Source organism: Coturnix japonica, chromosome 1, assembly GCF_001577835.2.
Source record: "Coturnix japonica isolate 7356 chromosome 1, Coturnix japonica 2.1, whole genome shotgun sequence".
Classification (NCBI taxonomy): domain Eukaryota; kingdom Metazoa; phylum Chordata; class Aves; order Galliformes; family Phasianidae; genus Coturnix; species Coturnix japonica.
The window spans coordinates 120,713,921-120,732,776 of NC_029516.1; the positions used below are offsets into that span (position 1 = coordinate 120,713,921).

The 18,856-nt window shown below is 38.5% G+C and overlaps 1 protein-coding gene across 1 annotated transcript in view; it reads left to right on the forward strand.

Annotated features, from left to right (window-relative positions):
- Positions 1-15,335, forward strand: part of LOC107306711 (sodium/hydrogen exchanger 4) — a 30,704-nt gene extending 15,369 nt beyond the window's left edge. Inside the window, exons 6-12 of the mRNA XM_015850047.2 lie at positions 420-506; positions 1,825-1,895; positions 3,532-3,693; positions 6,159-6,255; positions 8,450-8,581; positions 8,998-9,088; positions 12,918-15,335. Of these exons, the coding sequence (XP_015705533.1) occupies positions 420-506; positions 1,825-1,895; positions 3,532-3,693; positions 6,159-6,255; positions 8,450-8,581; positions 8,998-9,088; positions 12,918-13,219 (942 nt within the window). The 3' untranslated portion in view covers positions 13,220-15,335. The remainder of the gene's footprint in view (positions 1-419; positions 507-1,824; positions 1,896-3,531; positions 3,694-6,158; positions 6,256-8,449; positions 8,582-8,997; positions 9,089-12,917) is intronic.
- Positions 15,336-18,856: the final 3,521 nt, after the last annotated feature.

The following is an 18,856-nucleotide window of genomic DNA, read 5'->3' on the forward strand; positions in this document are numbered from 1 at the left end:
AATAGGGAATTGGGAGCAGTGGAAAATGGTTTCAACATTAATATATATATATAATTTTGAAAATACTGAAGTAAAAAGTTTCAGGATTGTAGGGACCTTACAAGGTTTTCATTCCAGTGAAGTGTTTTTTGTGAAATTTGCCAAAGGGCCAAATCTTTAACAACCTTGCGTAGTTAAAATGCCTTGATAAATATGAACTTGATTTTTAAAAATAGCCATATATATATATATAAAGTTTATGAGTTTTAATCCTCTTCTGGCTTAAACTCTAATTACTCTAAGAGGCAAATTGTCTGACTGATTAATATGAAATCCATTTGCTTGTTTTCACTCTCTTTTTTAATTATTATTATTATTATTATTTTTAAGTTTATTAACATTTTAACATTAACATTTCAACTCATTTTTCCCAAATGCAGGGAATCACAATTGGACCATTGGTCAGATATCTGGATGTTAAAAAGACCAACAAAAAGGAGTCCATCAATGAAGAAATTCACATGCGTGTAAGTTTTTTACATCAGTAACTGGTACCCTAAAAAGAAGAAGAAAAAGGGTGTTGTAACTTTGGATGCATTTTGGAACATTTGGAGGAAATCCTAGGCATAATATTTAAAACATAATTGTTCATTTGAACCCATAGTAACTGTTAAATTTGTACCATAACAGTCACAGCATAACAGGTCTCTCACACCCGGATACTTGCGACTGTGGTAGGAAAGACACACGAAAGTAGAGTTTATAAAGTTCCCTTATCCTTTTCAGCTAGATTTATCAAATATGTTTGTTGTCATCTTTTGATTGATTATAAACATGTTGACACCTTAAAAGTCTTTAATAAAGTTTTACTGAACTGAAATGTGTTGAACCATTGGTCTGCAAATTTCACTGAGTTATTATGAATAACAGTCATTTTCCCTTTTAAACATTTGCTTTAACTCTCAATTTATACAAAATAACAAAATGCTACTCAAACTGACAAAAGCACTAAATAAAATATAAGCGCATGTTTTCCTTTTCACAGTAGGGAACATATAAAAAAATTAACAAAACTGTGCCTTAAATGCATTAAAGGACGCTGGCAAAATGAAATTCTCAACTGACTAGAGCTTGAGATGAACTTGATTCTTGCTATTTCAGCCTTTACACTTAGCTTTGAACAAAACCAATGCTTAAAAGCAAAATGTTTGGCTATTTGTATGCAAGAATTGGTCATTTTCTGTCTATTTCTGTAATGCTGGCAACACACACACACACACACAAAAAAAAAAAAAAAAAAAAAGATTGTCAAAAATTCTGAAATTCTGACTGTAGTGATGCTATTCTTGTGACAAAATGCAAAATCATCAGAGGATTTGCAGTCACAGGGTAAAAGTTATGGTGTGCAGTATCTTTCCCCATGCATGTGGAAGGATGTCACACATGCTGAGAGACTTGAGTGACAAACCTAATAATTTAGGTTTTGGTCATAGTAGACAAAGAAGAGAATGCTGCTTGGATGCTCAGTATTGTTTTCTGCTGGGAACAGTCCTTTACATGGGTCTGTGTTTTGCTAGGTGATGGTGAGATGATGGCATACTGACAAAATTGCCACTTTAATCAAAGTATTGACTCAGCAACCAAGCACAGCACCTGTCACAGTGGCATAATGGAATATTGGCCTTGATTTTTAGGTGTTTTCAGAATTAACTCACCCTCCCCATTTAAAAATCTCAACATCTTGTCAACAGTTGCATATTTGTGGTGCCATTATTTTCTCATAATGGCCACATTATTTATTTATTTATCTATTTATTTATTTGTTTATTTATTCATTTTCTTTAGTTGATGGATCACTTGAAGGCTGGTATTGAAGACATATGTGGACATTGGAGTCATTACCAGCTCAGAGATAAGTAAGTATATCTTACTCAGACTGTTACAATAAAATAGCTTATCATCTGTGATGTAAAATAGAAACGGTAAGTAGAACAGGAAATCTATATTATGGCCCATGAGTCTAAAATAGCATGAAAATATTTGAGACATGCAATATCTCTTTTTAAAGGTGAACTCCTGCATAACCACTATCTCTTGGGAATGCAGTACCTATATGCTGTGTGCTAAACTGCTTCTTCACAAATAGGGAGAAAATACACCCTTCTTAAAGAAAAACACAGTAGATAAACTCATGCTGAAGGCATCAGCCTGTGTATGTGGCTTTGGCATAAGTCTTTGATCAATGGCACTGCTTCTTTAGGATTTAGATTGGATTTAGAATAGGGAGTGGTGTTTCACTGCCTCTCTCTTTAAGCCTCTTTGGCAAATATTATCCCTTGTAGGTGAGTACAGATTCAATAATAAGTACCCATTTGGTCTTACAGGTCTTTGTACTCAGTCATGTTTACACACATAACATATAACATATGTAACACTGAAGGAAATAGTGGAATACAAGTATCTATTAGCACTAGTAGATTGTTTCAAGCTATTCTTTACTCAGAAACCACAGAACCTGTGTTAGATCTTCTATTACACACTTAATCTCAGATACTTGTATTCACTATATTTCTATCTGTAGCTTTAAAGATGCCTATCATATGCGTATCAGAATTAATTTCCTAAGAGATGACACTCCAGGTAGTTCTCTGGTACACACAAAAACATAAAGAGCTCCATTTCCAGTGGAAACCTTTATACACCTCTCTTTTCGATTAAAGTATAAAGACCAGATTTTAAGAAAAGAAAACATGCAAACTCTATTGCTTTTTCATAGCACTGTGGAATGCATTATTTTGCTGTGGTAATCTGTTCCTTTGAGAGAAAGCTGTAAGAGAATCCACTACTGTGCTGATAAGCATCTGCCTGAAAGGACATACCTGCTCCAAACCACACACACGCATTTACGTTTAAATTCTGCCATACATTGGAGATATTTTACAGTCTGCAGCATGAGTGCACATAGCACTTTGTGGTCCATTCAGTTCCTCTGACCTTCAAAATACAAAGAAATATATTTTCTCCACTCTAATTGTCAGGATTCAAAATTATCAGCAACATAATGGGCCCAAAATACTGTAACTACAGAGGCATTTGGAGCATTATTGGTGGCTGGCTGAATAGGCCAAGATTACTGTAAGACCAGCTGCTGCTGCTATACTCTATTAGAGTACAACGTTTATATCAAAGCATGGAAACTGGCTACATTCTTTTCTCACAAATGTGGCAGAGTTATATGCAAATCCATTTCCCCTCCCCTCCCCCCCCCCCCCCTTTTTTATTTTTTTTTTTTTGCTTTGATTGCAGCTTTATTCTTCCATTTGTCCAGCGGGTTTCAGAGTCTCTGTGGACCAGCAAATCATGTCAAATGTCCCTCTAAAGGTCTCTGTTCACTTGTCTTTCAGGAGCCCACAGGTGCCTCCAATTTTGATTCAGTTTCTACTGCTGATCTATGTATGTGCACATTTGAATGAGCATCAGCTTATTTCCACAGAAAAAAAAAACAACAACAAAATCATTTTCCTACCCTTTATTTTAGCATCTCTTTTACAGATTTAAGAAGTTTGATAATAAGTATTTGAAGAAAATCTTAATTCGGGAACACCAACCCAAATCCAGTATTGTCACATTGTATAAAAAGATGGAGATAAAACTGGCCATCGAGATGGCTGAAAATGCCATGAAAATTTCAGAATCATCCACAGCTTCTTTACCGTGAGTATGGGATTCTTTATCCTTTACAGAGTAAGGACACGAGGGAAGGAGAGAAAAATGAGGAACCACCCAAGCAATAATATGACTTTAACAGAGAAGTAAGATAAAGATAGTAGTGAGGAATTTTGGGCCAGCACTTTGGCACTCATCTTATTTCCACATTGATTCTTTGTTCACAGAGTGAAAATTAACAATAATGACCATTATTATTATTATTATTATTATTATTATCATCATCATCATCATCATCATCATCATCATCATTTCCTACATTTTTCTTCAGCGATGGGTAATTTGGAAGAGACATCATGAGTCAGATATGGAAGGGTTTTGCTTATCACTGCCAGCTACTGAGAGAAGTGAAGGATAGAGAAAAGGTCTTGATTCCAGTATCTCAAGCAGAAGAGAACAAAGTTCCTTCTAGCATTTGCAGGGTTTTTTAACTTCAGATTTCATTCCATCAGATTTTCTTATATTTTGGTACTTCTGCACCCAGCTTTAGCCAGAACACGGTTGCAGCAAAGACAAGAAAATGAAAAAAAAAAAAAGACAGGAGGGGATACAGAGAACACTTTCTGAATCATACTCTGGATTTTCAATGGGGAAAATAAGAAATTTACATCAGTAAGGTTTCCCAGTTTTCTCAGTACACTACATGAATGGTAGTTCTCCCAAGGCATATGTTCTGTAACTTTGCAGCAGCCTCTGGCATGGCCCAGTGTATCTTCTTTACTGAATGCTCTTCTCACATCACCCTCAAAAAGTTCAAGTAACAACTGGAATTTAAACTAAAATCTCTCTTGAAACTGACATAATCTTGCCAAGATTCATCTACTTTCTTGAAACCAAAGTCAGCCTGCAGTGTAAGACCTAGCTCTTTTCTTTCTAAGTCATTCTTTGCCAAATGTATCATATTAAAAGAGATTGTGTGTCTGTCAGGCTCCTTTCTGTCTGCTGTATTCCCTTAACTGCTCTGAGTCTAGAGTAAATGTGCAAGGTTGGTAGACTGTCTATGGCAAACAAACCATTTTCCTTTCTTTTCTTGACAGAAAGAGAAAATAAGACAAATTGATTCAGATTAGTTCAGGAGTTCTCTCCTGGGATAAGCATCTAGATTGAAAAATATTCTACAATAAACAGCTGATACTATAGACTAAGATTTGCCAGCTCTATTTAGCTGCAATTGAATTTTAATGCACGTCAACCCGTGATGTACAGTTTTTCCTACTGAGATAGTCTTTTTAAAAATAAAATGTTACCTTTTAAAAAGGTGCAGCTTTCCTGTAGCTTGGAAATCATACATTTATTTGTGGGGATTTCTTGAAGCTGAAATAAGATTTATGGTCAAATTTAGAAAAAGAGTACTTTTCTCTCCCTCTGTCTTTTTATAGTTCAAAATGTGGTAATATTGTTAAACTAGGTGTCATTGCAGAATTTATATATATATATATATATATATATATATATATTTCAAACAATTACAACATATTCTTAATTAAGTTTCAATCTACCTTCCTTTGCTGTTAAAATTTATTATAGAGTGAGTGAAAATCAGGTACACAAAACTCTGGTAACTGTACATTGATAATAATCCATTCTTTACTTGCACAGTTTGCAGGCAGAACTTTAAGGACATCACTTAGTTGAGAGCAAAGACTAATGATAAAAGTTATAATAAGAAAAAAGAAGGAAAATGGAGAATGGAAAAAAAAAACAAAAACCAAAAAACAAAACACAACAGAAAAAAAAAGATGAACTTGACTGATTCATCCTGGATAATGACTTTCTTCTTTTTCCTTTCTTTTCTTAGGAATTGAACCAAACACTATCTCTTGCACAGATTGACTGATTTAGCAAATCTAGTTAACGTTTCACAGCAGCTTTCATCTATTGTTTTGCTAGTGAAAAGGCCAGGCAGTTACAAATGACTATGCACTTCTTGTCCCAGTTTGCTAAAAGTGCAAAGATTACTATCTTTTAGGTAGTTCTTTCATTTTAAATAGAGAAATGGGCACAACACCAAGGAAACCCTACATGTTCTCCTAGTCACAGAGCAGATCTCTCAGACTTTTTAGTTGAGATGTGCTTTATTTCTTAAGGATGTGCTGAAGAGTAGTTAAGGCCAGCAGGACAGCAAGGCCCAGACTGTGAGATCCTAATGAAGAACAGATTCAAACAGAGGAGGGAACTGGAATATCTTCCTGTTGGTTGATCAGTCCAAGATACGGAGAGTTTCTGCTGTCAAGGCTTTGGTCCATCTCTGACCACCCCTGTCTATTGATAAAGCTCAAGAAGGGAGTCAAGCCTGTTGTAATTCCTTCATCTTCAAATGATTTTGTGGCAGCACTGCTCACTGACAGGCTCTTCACAGTCTTCTTTCTTAATGCTGAAAGCAGATCACATTCCATTTGATGAAAAGAGAATTTAATCAGCTTAATATTGAATTTAAACTTTTTTATTTACAGGCGCTGTAGAAAGCGGCGTAATCACAAGCTCTCCCCTGCAGAGGTAGAGTCCATGAGGGATGTCCTGGCCCATAACCTGTACCAAGTGAGACAAAGGGTGCGTGAGCAACCTGCTTTCATGAAGTATTTGCTGACTGAAGGCTTTTGTTTGCCCTCCCCACCTCGTGGCAAGGGTGTTGGTAGTGGTGGGACCAGCAGCAGCTGTGTGGGAAAGGCAAGGAGTCATGCCTGGGTGGACAAATGGAAAGCAGGGTTTTCCACCAGCTTTTCACTCTGACAGCAGTGGGAAAATCCAAGAACATCCAGGAGTGAGCTGTAGAGGTCAGGCTTCCCTCACTGTACCTGCAGCTCAGAAACAGCATTTCAGGCTGACCTTCCAACCTTGTCCTTACAGGCACCCATGGCCTGTAGCCTGCTCCTTCTGAAGTCCACCAATCCCTACAGCCACGTGGGCCACCTGCCTCACCCTGTAGTTGAGCCTGTGTATTTGCAGCAACAGGCACAAGTGTGGTTTATGTGTCACACCAAAAAGGCATAGCACAGCCTCTCAGGGACCCAGCATGCTACCCAGGTCTGGGAAGCTGGGCAGGTGCCTTGCATGTCAGGACAGTGGATGGTGGCAGGTGGGGCTGGCAGCTGCTGAGGAACCCTGTTCTTTTTTGAGGACAACAGGATGGTGGGTCGCCAGCAGCCATGAAACTGCAGCGCGGAGGTGGTAAACATCGCGTAAATCAAAGTCAGTTAGGAGGCTGCATCCTCCCTCTGTGTGGGAAATACAGTTTCCCCTTGCCAAAGGAGGAAAAAAGAAAAATTCCACATCCTCTGGAGCTTTGTCTCACAGGCTTTTGTTGTTCCCCCCAAAAATAATACCTTAGTGGGGATTTGTTTTACAGAAATTTGTACAGATTCTGATGCAGCCCAAGACATCCTATCTACTTAATTCAATCTGGAGCCCAGAATATACAACTGAACAACTGAGTGATCTCATGCAGCAATGAGTTGGAGAGGATATATTACAGTAACCTTGAAATTATGCAGATAAACTAAGCTAACTCACATAACACACATTAGCTAGAAAATGCTAGGCTCTGCTCATTTAAATATGTCACTATTAGTATTATATTCATTCTCAATTTTGTTTGATTTGCCACGGTCAATTATTCTTATAATATTAATTTCTTATCTTACCAGTAACAATTTGCATATATGGCTGCCTCCATTTAGATAGCTGAAATGAACTCTCTCTTCAAAATCAATTACAATAATGACCATTAGTGCCAGTCACTTCCTATGTGGCATTGAAAACTCTGTGCTTTGGAAATGAAAGACTGGAAGTAAAGTAATACTGCTTCTAATAAAACTTTGAAGGCATGGGCACACTTTGCCCTACCAGACCAATTTCAGAAGGAACCACTCAGGTGAGATTTAGACTAGATTCTGCACTTAAGTTTTTCTTAACTTGAACTCCTTCTGTTAAACATTTTTTCTTTTTCTTAAAGGCAGAGAATTATTCTCTTCTCCTCTGTTTCCCAAGATGTTAACAATATATTAAGAAGCTTATCCTAAAACAAGTTCAGTGTTAGGGTAATATTGAGGTATAATACTAAGGGATTAAGTTCCAAATATGGAAAGCAAACTGAGCTGTGCATTGCCTTCAGGGGATACACTCTTAGCATTATATTTACCTCTCAACATATCTGCAACTTGCTCTGGCTCAGTAATATTAGTACCAAAGTTCAGAGATGGATTAGTGAACTATCTGCCTCCTGGGATCTGCCTTCTATCTGTAACTCCCAATTCCATGACCAGAACAGGGCTGAGAAAAGGAGGCATGGACAGAGGTGCTGAGAGGCTTATGCAGGTAGATATGTCTACCAAAACGGGCACTGATATCATAGAATCATTAAGGTTGGGAAAAAAAACAAACAAACAACTAAGATCACCTCATCCAACCACCAATCTACCCCCACCACGCCCACTTAACTATGTTCCACAGTGCCACATCCATATGTTCCTAAAGACTCCCAATGATGGTGACTCTACCAGCTCCCTGGGCAGCTCGTGTCACTGCCTCACTGCTCTTTCTGAGAAGGAATTGTTCCTGATATCCAACCTGAAATGCTGAGCAGGAGCAAGGTTAGTGTGAGGCTGCTTTTTTGCACAAGGTACAGAAGAGACTCTTATCAAGTTGGTAGTGTGTCCTTGGCCATGCTATCTATTGGTCTCTGCAGCTTCGCCTTATTAACATTACAATTGCAAAGGGAACTAACAGAGCGTGCTTTCTGTTACAGGCACTGTCATACAACCGCCACAACCTGCCTTCCAACACCAGCGAGAAACAGGCCCAGGAAATCCTCATCCGTCGGCAACACAGCCTGAGGCAGAGTTGCAGAAAGGGGAATAGTTTACCTTGGGGAAGACCGGTACCTGTTATGCAAACTGCTATTCCTGTAATCAAAACTCAGAAAAATGCCTCTGCTTCTCTGTAAACAGGGAAAGAGATGCCCATCTGTATATGCCTCTCTATACCTTGATCAGAAATCACCTTCTGTGTCTGTAAGGAGTAATGTAAAGTGCATTGCTTTCATGTGTACAAAATAAGAGTAAGATTTTTCTGACCAAATGTGGACATTGGATAGCATAGATATTTACAGCTGAGATAATCACAGTTAGTTAAAGAAGAAAAGTAAGTTCTTGCTGGACAAAGTCCTGTTTAATTCTTAGTTGTTACCTGAAATAGGATAGGTAAATCTCAGAAGTGCATGTGCCTATCCTTTGACTTAACACTGACTTTTGCTGGAGGTGAAGTTGAGTTGAACTCATTTTTCTTTGTACACAGGTTAATACCACAAGTGTGCGCTACCTCTCCTTGCCACAGGACCATAGTGGCCAGCCCACTAGGCGGAAAGCCAGACATGTTACTTTTACAGGTAATGGAAATGTTTTATGCTGTATTCTGCTCTGGCAGTGAGGTAAGTGGCCAGTTGTTTGATGGATTTAACAGTACTCAATGAATACTCGCAAGGAAGTCACTGGTCTCTTTAAATGAGCTACACCCTTCTCTCCTATCTTTTTATCTCCACTGTTTATATGGTTATGACTGTTGCAGTTTCTGTCTTGTTCCAGCACCGCCTACTTTTCTCTAATTTCCTCTTGCACAAATACTTCTTTGATCCCTGCAATTTAACATGTGCATGATGACTTCCGTGTAAGCCCAAGAAAGGAAACTGTTTCCTGTGGCCCCATAGACAAAACTGTAAGTGGAAATGTTACGAGATGCTTATGTCACTAGCCTCATAGGGTTGAGGATGACACACTTTTGTACCCACATCTCTATGTCCCAGGACAGTGAGGCTGAGAAGGAGTTCCCAGTAGCACACCCACATGCCATAATTCAGCATACACACACACACAGCCAGCTACCCCAAGTAGCACAGCACTCACACAATCACACAGCACCAACAGCCTCTTCCTGTTTCCTTCTCTGGCTGAACATGATGAAAGGCTGGTAGTGGAAAACTGTATACACATGCACACATGTGCACACACACTCTCCCAACACAGACATGCACAGTAGATCCCTCTATAACTGGAACTGGACACTCAGTCTTGCCCCTAGCTGGCTCCTGGGTTCCCTAGTCTCCCCTTGCTTTGCATTCAGGGATACATGCATACAAATCAGTCTTGCTGATACCTTGTCCAGGCTATGGCCCTACCAGTATCCAGCCACAGACTCCGTGCTCTCTCTAATCACTGATCTGGACCTCCTAGTCCACCCAGTAGCTATCTTACAGTCCCGATCTCTTCAGTGTCTGCTATGGTTGCTCCAACACTTACTTCCCAAGCCTCTTATCTTACAGCCTTGATGATAGCTAGCAATTTTGCACTGACATGCATCTACACAGTATGTATGAACCCCAGTTTTTCTGACTGTTGTACTTGGACTTTCATACACACATGCACACAGTTCAGGGAGCTGCTCAGGAAAATAGAAATAGAGTTTAACAAGAATACTGGTCAGACAGTCTTATTCAGGCATATGGCATAGCTGCACACACATACTGACCAGCCTATGTTTACATGCAACCATCTCCTTTGTATCCTATTTTTCCTCCATTTGTTTTCTGCACTTGTTCCATCCCAAACCACCCTGATCCTTTCTATTACCCACTTACGGTTCCTTCCTTAAACATCCTATTCTAAGTAGTGTATGATCCTGAAATACTCTCCCATGGTATTCCAGCAATTACCTGGTATCTTCTTCCCTTTTTCCCAGCTTGCTCTCTGTGAACATTTCTGTAGTAATTATTGGACAAACTAACCAGCTAGTCATATTATTTTTGAGGTGTTCAGGGGTGGAGCAACACTGAATTGCCCAATGAAATACAACAGTAGTGTCAGAGAAAATATGGAATTTAGGACACTTGAATAGTCATCAGTATCTCCTTATGTAATGTCTCTGACTCCTTTCTGAGCTTTCACTGTGATTCTGAAATTTAATCACCTACCACTGAAAATGACTCTTCATTTCTGGACAAATTATCTGGAAGTTATTAGAACCATATTTTTAATCACCATCTTTATATCAAAAATTGGATGACAAAGATATTCCATGCAGATGCAGAATTATTTTCTTCCTTTTCTTTTTGTTTTGCTCTGAAATAAATTAAATCAGAAGATATTCCTGTAGGTAAACCATCCCCCTGGTGCTACGCACCTAGATGTGTGGTGGAGGCCGAACAGAAACCCATCTATTTAGAAATGAAGATCAAAGTTATTCTAGGGGGGAAGTTAATTTTAATTTTAATTTTTGTTTTTCTTGAAGAACAAATTCTTTCCTGTTTGGTTTGTCAGGATATCATGGTGGGGAATGTGTGTCTTTTTGTGTCTTTCTAAAAGACTCAAATTATTCTATCAGCCTCAGATCTAGAAGCCTTTCAGACACTTTCAAAGGTCCAAGTCTTGCTAGCACAGATAGGTACATTATTTTAGTAGAGTGATTAGTAAATTCTGAAGCATTTAACATAGATATGTTTTACTAGTATCCAGGCCTGAATATGAGACCTGTCTTGTGATGTATTTCAATAGTTAGACTTCTTGATATGGTTTCTGACTTCATAAGACTCCATGAAATATTCTGTAATGCTCTTATGAAAATCAGTTACGTATGAAATTCAAGGCTGAACACATTATGTTATAGTCTCTGTCCAACAAATAATTCAAAATGAACTCATCTCAATACAGTTCTATTACTTCTTATTTCTACTAGAACATAAAGGTTTTCCTGCAGTTAAAGGGGGCTTTTTTAGAATTACCATACGGAAGGGAAAACAGGGTGGGGAGTAATGAAATCAAATAGTTCAAATAGCTTAGAGTCATATTTACTTTGAAATGAATGTTCAGTTAACGTTCTTCATTCTCTGATCTAGTATAGAACGGCTTGGCTTGCAAGGGACTTTAGTATTCATACCGCTTGAAATGTCTACAGCAGGAGAGAGAACTAGAGGTCTTTCTGCTGTAAGCACCCTCCAGCAAGCTTAGTTGAACTCATACATAGCACAAGCAAAAATTTTAGTAAATGGCAGGACAGAATTGACTGCAAATATATAGATCCTTAGATTAACAGCGCTTCCTGTCATTCATTAAAGAAATAATTTATTTGGCGGTATATATCAACTGATGTCCTCAAAGAACAAAACAGAAACCCTTCAAATCTGAAAATATCTATCCTGTCTTATTTCTTGTGGGTGTTTGTGGTACGCCCACATGGTCTAACAGAAGAGGGCTCTGCTGTTAAAGATTTGCGCTCTTACTCAGCAGAATTAAGTGCAGGTGCGTGCCCTCTTATTTTATGGCAACAATCTAGCCAATATTAAATGTAAATAACTTAATAGTTATTAAATTGTAATACATTTGTAAGTTCTGACTATGTGACTATACCTAATGCCTGCAAGCTTTACAGGATATGGTCTAGTTTTATCCTTCATGTAGCTATATCTTTATCTCCCAAAACTTCCTGAATTTTTAGGAGTTGTTTCTTAAGTTAACTAATTTGCTAGTGAGTTGTCAGACTACACGTGGCCTTAAAAAGGGTAAAAGAAATACATTTTGTAAACTCTTCAGGATAAAAGAGACAGTTGGGGCCTATTGCAGTCACATTTTTATTGTGTACTTGCAGCATGGCAAGCTGGTAGGAGTAGGTCTGACACGCCCAAAGTAATCAAAGCACCATAAAGTCAAACTCCCAGTTTCAAGTGAAACTGTTTTCTTCCCAGTTGTTAATAACAGGTGACTGGTTATCTTGATTTTCAGTAGTTCTAGGGTCTTTGTAGTCACTGTTTGATTTCTACTGTGATTTTTACCACATTTTTCAACCACTGCACTAGATATATTCATTAAATCAGTAGTTGAAAAGTTGAAAGATACATGAAGGAATACTCTTGTCTGAGAAAGTATGAGTTGTTTCAGTGCATATGGAAAGATATCTGAATGTGTTTTCTCAGTAGGGTTTCAGAGTAGCAGTACGATCAATAAGATCTTTTAAATGTCAGCATTGGGATGAAAGTAAAGATCTAGGGTTATTTTTAGATCTTGCCTGTTCCCTTATTCTGTAGCAATTACTTAAAATCTTTCCATTTCAAGATTTAAAACCATAATGCTGTACAATACTGAATACCATTTAACCATCCTTGTCAACACCGTGGTGTTTGTCTCTTATATTTTTTCCCTTCATCATAAGAATTCTGTATCTTCTTTCAGATCACCCCAGAAGTAGTTCTGAGTCTGGAATCCCAGTAAAGTTCAAACCTCAGCCCCGACTATGGCCACTAGAAACAAAACACTACCCAGAGGAGCTGGTTCCAATGGCACACTTGGATAGATGCGACCGTTCATCCCATTTCTCAGGTCGAAGAGGAAGTACGATCAATCGTCATCATTTCACCAGAGCACACAGTCGAGCTGCAATGCCAAAGCCTCGAGGCACTGTGAGAAAACTACAGGGGTATGAGTCAGAAGAAGAGACAGAAATCATGGCACCAGCTAAGCCATTAGATATATGAGGAGCAGAGAAGAGCAATATTTGCATCTCTAGGGCCCTTTGTGCACTGTTACAGAGAAAATAACAAAGCTCTTATATGAACCAAACCACAATTTTTCCTTTGGGACCAGTGCAGTCATTCTCATATCACTTTTAAGTACTGTATCAAGGTACTTAGTGGTACTCAGACACAAATTCTTATATGTTTATATTAAGCTGCCTTTTGGTAAAACAGTGCAGGAAAGAGAGGAACATGATCTTTGTAGGGATTTGGGCATGGGTTTAGATAACAACAGTTGGGCATTCTAGTTGGGAGCTGATATTTCCATCTTTTGTTCTAAACTGTGGATTAAATCCAAGAGAACGAATCACAGGTGATAAGGATGTGGTTAAGACATGGGTGCCCAGATTGGTAACTTTAAAGGTCTAAGCAAGTTGAACCTTAGAGTAGCTGAAATGTTCCACGTAAGAATGGGGATAAAGGCATTTTTAGGACACCTAAATACCACTGAAAATGCCTGGAAGGGTACACAAATGAAAATAATTATTTAGTGGTCATTCTAAGCTCTTGGATATCCACCAGCATCTCAGGTTTTGGCTTTGGAAAAGTGCCTGAAGTGAGTTATAGGATGGTCTGGGATTCCTGAAACTTCAGTGTGGATGCGTAACCCATGTACAGTTTTTTTAGATAAAGAAAGGATATATTCTAGTTCTAACAAATCCAGAGATAACTCTTCTGGAAGGGATGCTGTTTGGAGACTAACATGAAGCTCATATTTTTCAAATATGAGACAGCAAGGATGTGCAAAATAGACATGTGATTATAGCTCTAGTCTAGTGAGGCAGAAGTGTTTGTCATGGAGAAGCTAACCGCCATCTCTCGCTCCCACCTTGCTGGGGGTGCCCAAATCACTAGGCTATTCTTGTCACTGAAGCTGGATTGGCACCCTAGGTGGGAAACAAGAGTTGGACAAAAAAGAAAAGAGAGTCTAGTCTGACTTTATATCCTTCTGGCTAGCAGGAAATAAAGGCTCTGTATTGTGCTGCCAGATTTTTAGGACTGTAGACGCATAGAATCCTCAGAATTGGAATATGACTGTAAAAGTCATCTAGTCCAACTCTCCTGCAATGAACAAGGATATATCCACAAGTAGATAACGTTGCTCGAAGCCTGATCTGTCCTGGCCTTGAATGTCTCAATGGATGGGGCATCCACCAGCTCTCTGGGCAACCTGTTCCAGTGCCTTACCACCCTCACTGTAAGAGACTTTTTCCTTATATCCAACCTAAATCTCCTCTCCTGCTGAGCATTCTTTTCAGCTGACTCCATGTACTCATGCACAAATTTCAAAAGTAAATCCCCCTAATGCTAAGAACAAAGGAAGCAAGAAGCTGTGGGCCTGGGACATATTTGTTGAAGTCTAAACTTCCAATCAGAAACACTGGTCATCTAAGTGCCTCTGACTGAGCTTCTTTCTGCAAAATGGAAGAGGCATTACCAGTGTTGTTAAACTGTAGGTAAGCAAATTTTAAAACAAAGGAATAATTTGAGTCCAGAAGTCCATAAACTCGCCCTTACAGCTCTACTAAAATTTGCAGCTGAGAAATTCATCAAGTTTGGTCACTTTCTTCCAGTTTCTCTCTTCTAGTCAAAGCTTGCTTAGCTATCCAACATGAGATCTGTAAATGTACTGCAGGAAGCAGAAAGATAAGAGATAGTGATGACAGTGACGCCTTTCTGATTCTGGGGGAAGATTTTACTGTTAAGCACTTGCCCAAAAGATCTTTGAAGAGTAAGTTATGACTTCATCACATTTCTTACAATGGATTTCTGATTCAGCAGAGGTAGTATCTAAACTAACAAACTGGAAGGCATTACTGGAGAAAGAAAAAATGAAAGCTTTCTTTTTTTTCCTCATATTTGAAAGTGTTTTTTGTTAATATTTAAAGATCATAATGAATCATCAGTACTGAAACTTTACTGAGCTTTCTGAATCTTAGGTTCTGTTTGCATTTCCTCATTGTACCAGATAGATAAATTATCTAACTTCCTTTTATGAAAGGGTAAGCTTTGTCTTTTGTTCTGACAATGAGCAAACAAACACCATTCTGTATCTGAAAATCAACAAATAAATCCTGCTCACTAAATTTGTGTTCCATGTAGTCCTTAAACAAAAACTTTATGCCAGATCTCAATCCTACTGCAAATTATACTGACATATAATGAATCTCAATGAAAACATTATTTTAAGGAAGAAAAAATGTAATCATAGTGCAATTTAAGACTTGATTTTCTGTGGGATACCCAGTTGAAATATGAAATTTAACTGAGGGCAAAATCAGATGAGTGGTTGCACAGCTGATGTAGGTGCATGGAAGGGGGAATGGAAAGATGGGATCTGCTCCTGCATCATGAGGTCTGAAGGAGGTGGAATCTCCAAAACCAGCAGTGAGTGATGTGGATCAGAGGCAAACACTGAGAATAGTGATGGGCAAAAAGTGGCACTCTGAGAGAACAGTGAAGAGAGGATTCAATCCTGTCTTCAAAGGAAAAGGAGAGTTCAAGGCTCAGGAGAGAGATTAAACAGGAATTACTGTGTGCTGCAAATTCAGCATTTCCTCTTAAGAAGATATAATGAACAGTTTGTCTGGGGAAACTGGAGAGGTACAAAGTCTATGTGAAATGAGGAAGGTGAATGGGACCATATCATGGAATAGAACTAGTCATGGATTGTGAGAAAATATGTGCAATTTTGTCAGGATATTTTTGGAAGACATGCTTAAAACTGACTCCTAAATTTTTTATTGAATGTAATAAAAGTTGTAGAGCATTTTTATAGTTACCTATTATAAGTAGGGAGCAAAGCATTCAATTTCTAGTGACCATTTATACCAGAACTGGAGAAAAATAATCAAGTCTTTCTAAAATATAAATAAAGCTAGTACATAGCAGGAGCCACATCTTCCACTTCTGGTTCATTTCCTAATCTTTCCTCATAGGAAATCCGTGAGCCAGATCTTCAGAGAGTGTAAAGCCTTAGAGCACCCAGCAGTTAACAGAGCTCTCCCAGCTTTTGCTGTCTGGTCCCCAGACATGTAAAGTCTATTTTTAATTTGCTTTCCTAGCAATGAGAAAGTAGTTCTGGAAGAAAAATTTTTTATGCGCCATTAGTTGCAGATAATGGGCCTGCTGGTCATTAGCCAAGAAACCATGCTGCAGATACCTATACAAAATATGTTCCAATGTATAAAGTTGCACTGTTTATTTGTTTTCATGGTTATTTCATATTTGTGGAAAAGGAATTCTCCTTGAAGAGTCATATTGCTTATGTTTTAAATGGCAATAGCTACAGTAATATTTCATTACAGGTAACTCATACTGTGTCTGTAGACTCTCAGGCCTGGTCTGTAGAGAAAACTGAAGTGTTCAAGGGCAGGAGTTTAGACCCTCAGCTGGTTTGTAAGTCCTCATGTATGGGGGCATTCCTAAACACCAGCCTGAGCTACATCCTGGAAATGTGTAAGTCACTTCAAGGTCTCCATTTCAGACTGGTACAGAGCTACTGTTTACCCAGGAATTTAAATTGCACTGTGATTTAAGGTGAATTGGCACAGGGAACTCATGCCCAGAAGGTGAAGAATTGGTATTAAAAATCCACAGAAGAAAGAAACTCAGGACTTAAGACTGTTTCCTTGGGGCAGAAGGATAATACTGAAGGAGTGAGCTTCAGGAAGGAATAACAATAATGAATACCTCACACCTTTAACACAAGAGGGAAAACATAAGATGCACTGGAATAGAAGTTGCTAACCAGCAACAACAACAAAAGATAGTGGGAAAATATTTTAATCATGAAAGCAACAACAGTCCAACAGAATACTAGAGAAGGAGAGAGTGAGTTTCCAAGGTCACTAGTATGTTATGAAGAATCATAGAAACACAGAATGACCTGGGTTGAAAAAGGACCACAGTCATCATCTGGTTTCAACCCCCTTGCTATGAACCGGATTGCCAACCACCAGACCAGGCTGCCGAGATCCACATCCAGCCTGGACTTGAATGCCTCCAGGGATGCAGCATCCACAACCTCCAGGAACTGGCAATACTTTCATATTTACTACATGGCATGATTACTCTTGGATGCTCTTATTCCTCCTGTACCTCTTACTCCTCCACTAATATCTTAGGCAAGTAGGAATTTGCAGTAAAAAGAGAATATCTCCCTTAGAGAGCCTACAACTAAAGAAACAACAGCAAGGGGAGCATGGGTAATCAAGGTATGACAGCAGGTAGTGTAAGGACCTCTCAGTTTTCAGTTATTGTTTGATAGAGTGCACTACAAGAAGACATCTCTATGGTCTCTCTTCCATGGAAAGCAGTGCCCACTGGAAATTTCTGCACTCGTGAAATCCAGGCTGCCACTGTCTGTACAGTAACCATGGAAGCAAAGCGCTGTCTGAATAGTAATGTCAAGCAGCAGGAGCGAGAAGGATACTATGAAAGGACTCACACGAGATTCAGGCTTCACACTAGGGGAAGACATCAGTGGAGGAACACACAAGGAGGTGGAACAGTTCACCTCACATCATGGCTTGAAGCTGAAGTACGTGAAGTAGGAATGTTTCCATCAAGGACAGAGAAGGAAAACAGTAATAGATGGTAAATAACAAGTGCCTACACAAGAGCAAGAGCTTTGCATGCAGCAATTTGTCAGACAGGCAGAAAAGTGCCATGCATATCAACCTAATGAGGCAAACTGAAAGACAAACTAAGTTAGGATGTAGTAAGAGCAATCAAGATTTGATGGGATTCAGAAAAGTTGACCAAGGCTTCAGGCTGGATACTTGTAGAGAAGAAGGAGCTGTGATCATTTTCAGCAAGCAAATGATAGCTTAATACATATTTAAAAGTGAGGTAGTTCAGAGGACAAGTGAAATCTAATTTTAAATCATAATATTGCTATTGATAAATTTATTGACTTTTAAGTAACAGATGATGAAAATAATTGTGATATTTATTTTCTTGCTGGTATGTGAGTTTTTAATGTCAACATTGTCAGGGGTTTTCCTGTAACCTTTAAAACCTTTTAATTGTCATATCTGAATAGAAACTGCTATTTAAATGCCTATGTGAGACTCTGGAAAGTCAGTTCAATGTTTCTAAGCTTCCTTTCTTCATAGCCTCCTTTTCTAATTTTCTGTCTACGTATATGAATCAAACTCAAACATTAAGAGTGGAAAAACAGATTACCCTATCTTTATATTTTGTTTGCTTTTTAGGTAGGACAATTACGTTTATTGTTTTATCAAACTCACCTCAAAATTTAAGGTGTCACAGTAACATGAGTAATACTCTGAATCAGTTAGGACAACTGGAAATATACTGGACTAAGTTACCTAATTTATTTCCTTTTAATAATCTCTCTTAATGTTACCCACAAGTGAAACTCTTTTTTTTCTTTCCTGCTTTGGTTTCATGAGTGAACCTGCATGATTAACAATAGTTCTTGTTAATTTCTATTCCGTCCTTCCTCTTGGAACAATGGGATTTTCTGCTACCTTTCAATCATAAGAAATGAGACTTAGGCTGAATACAATAGCACCAAGCTCAGATTTTCAGGCTACCCTTTCTTCGACAAACAGCAGTTGTGCCACTAGA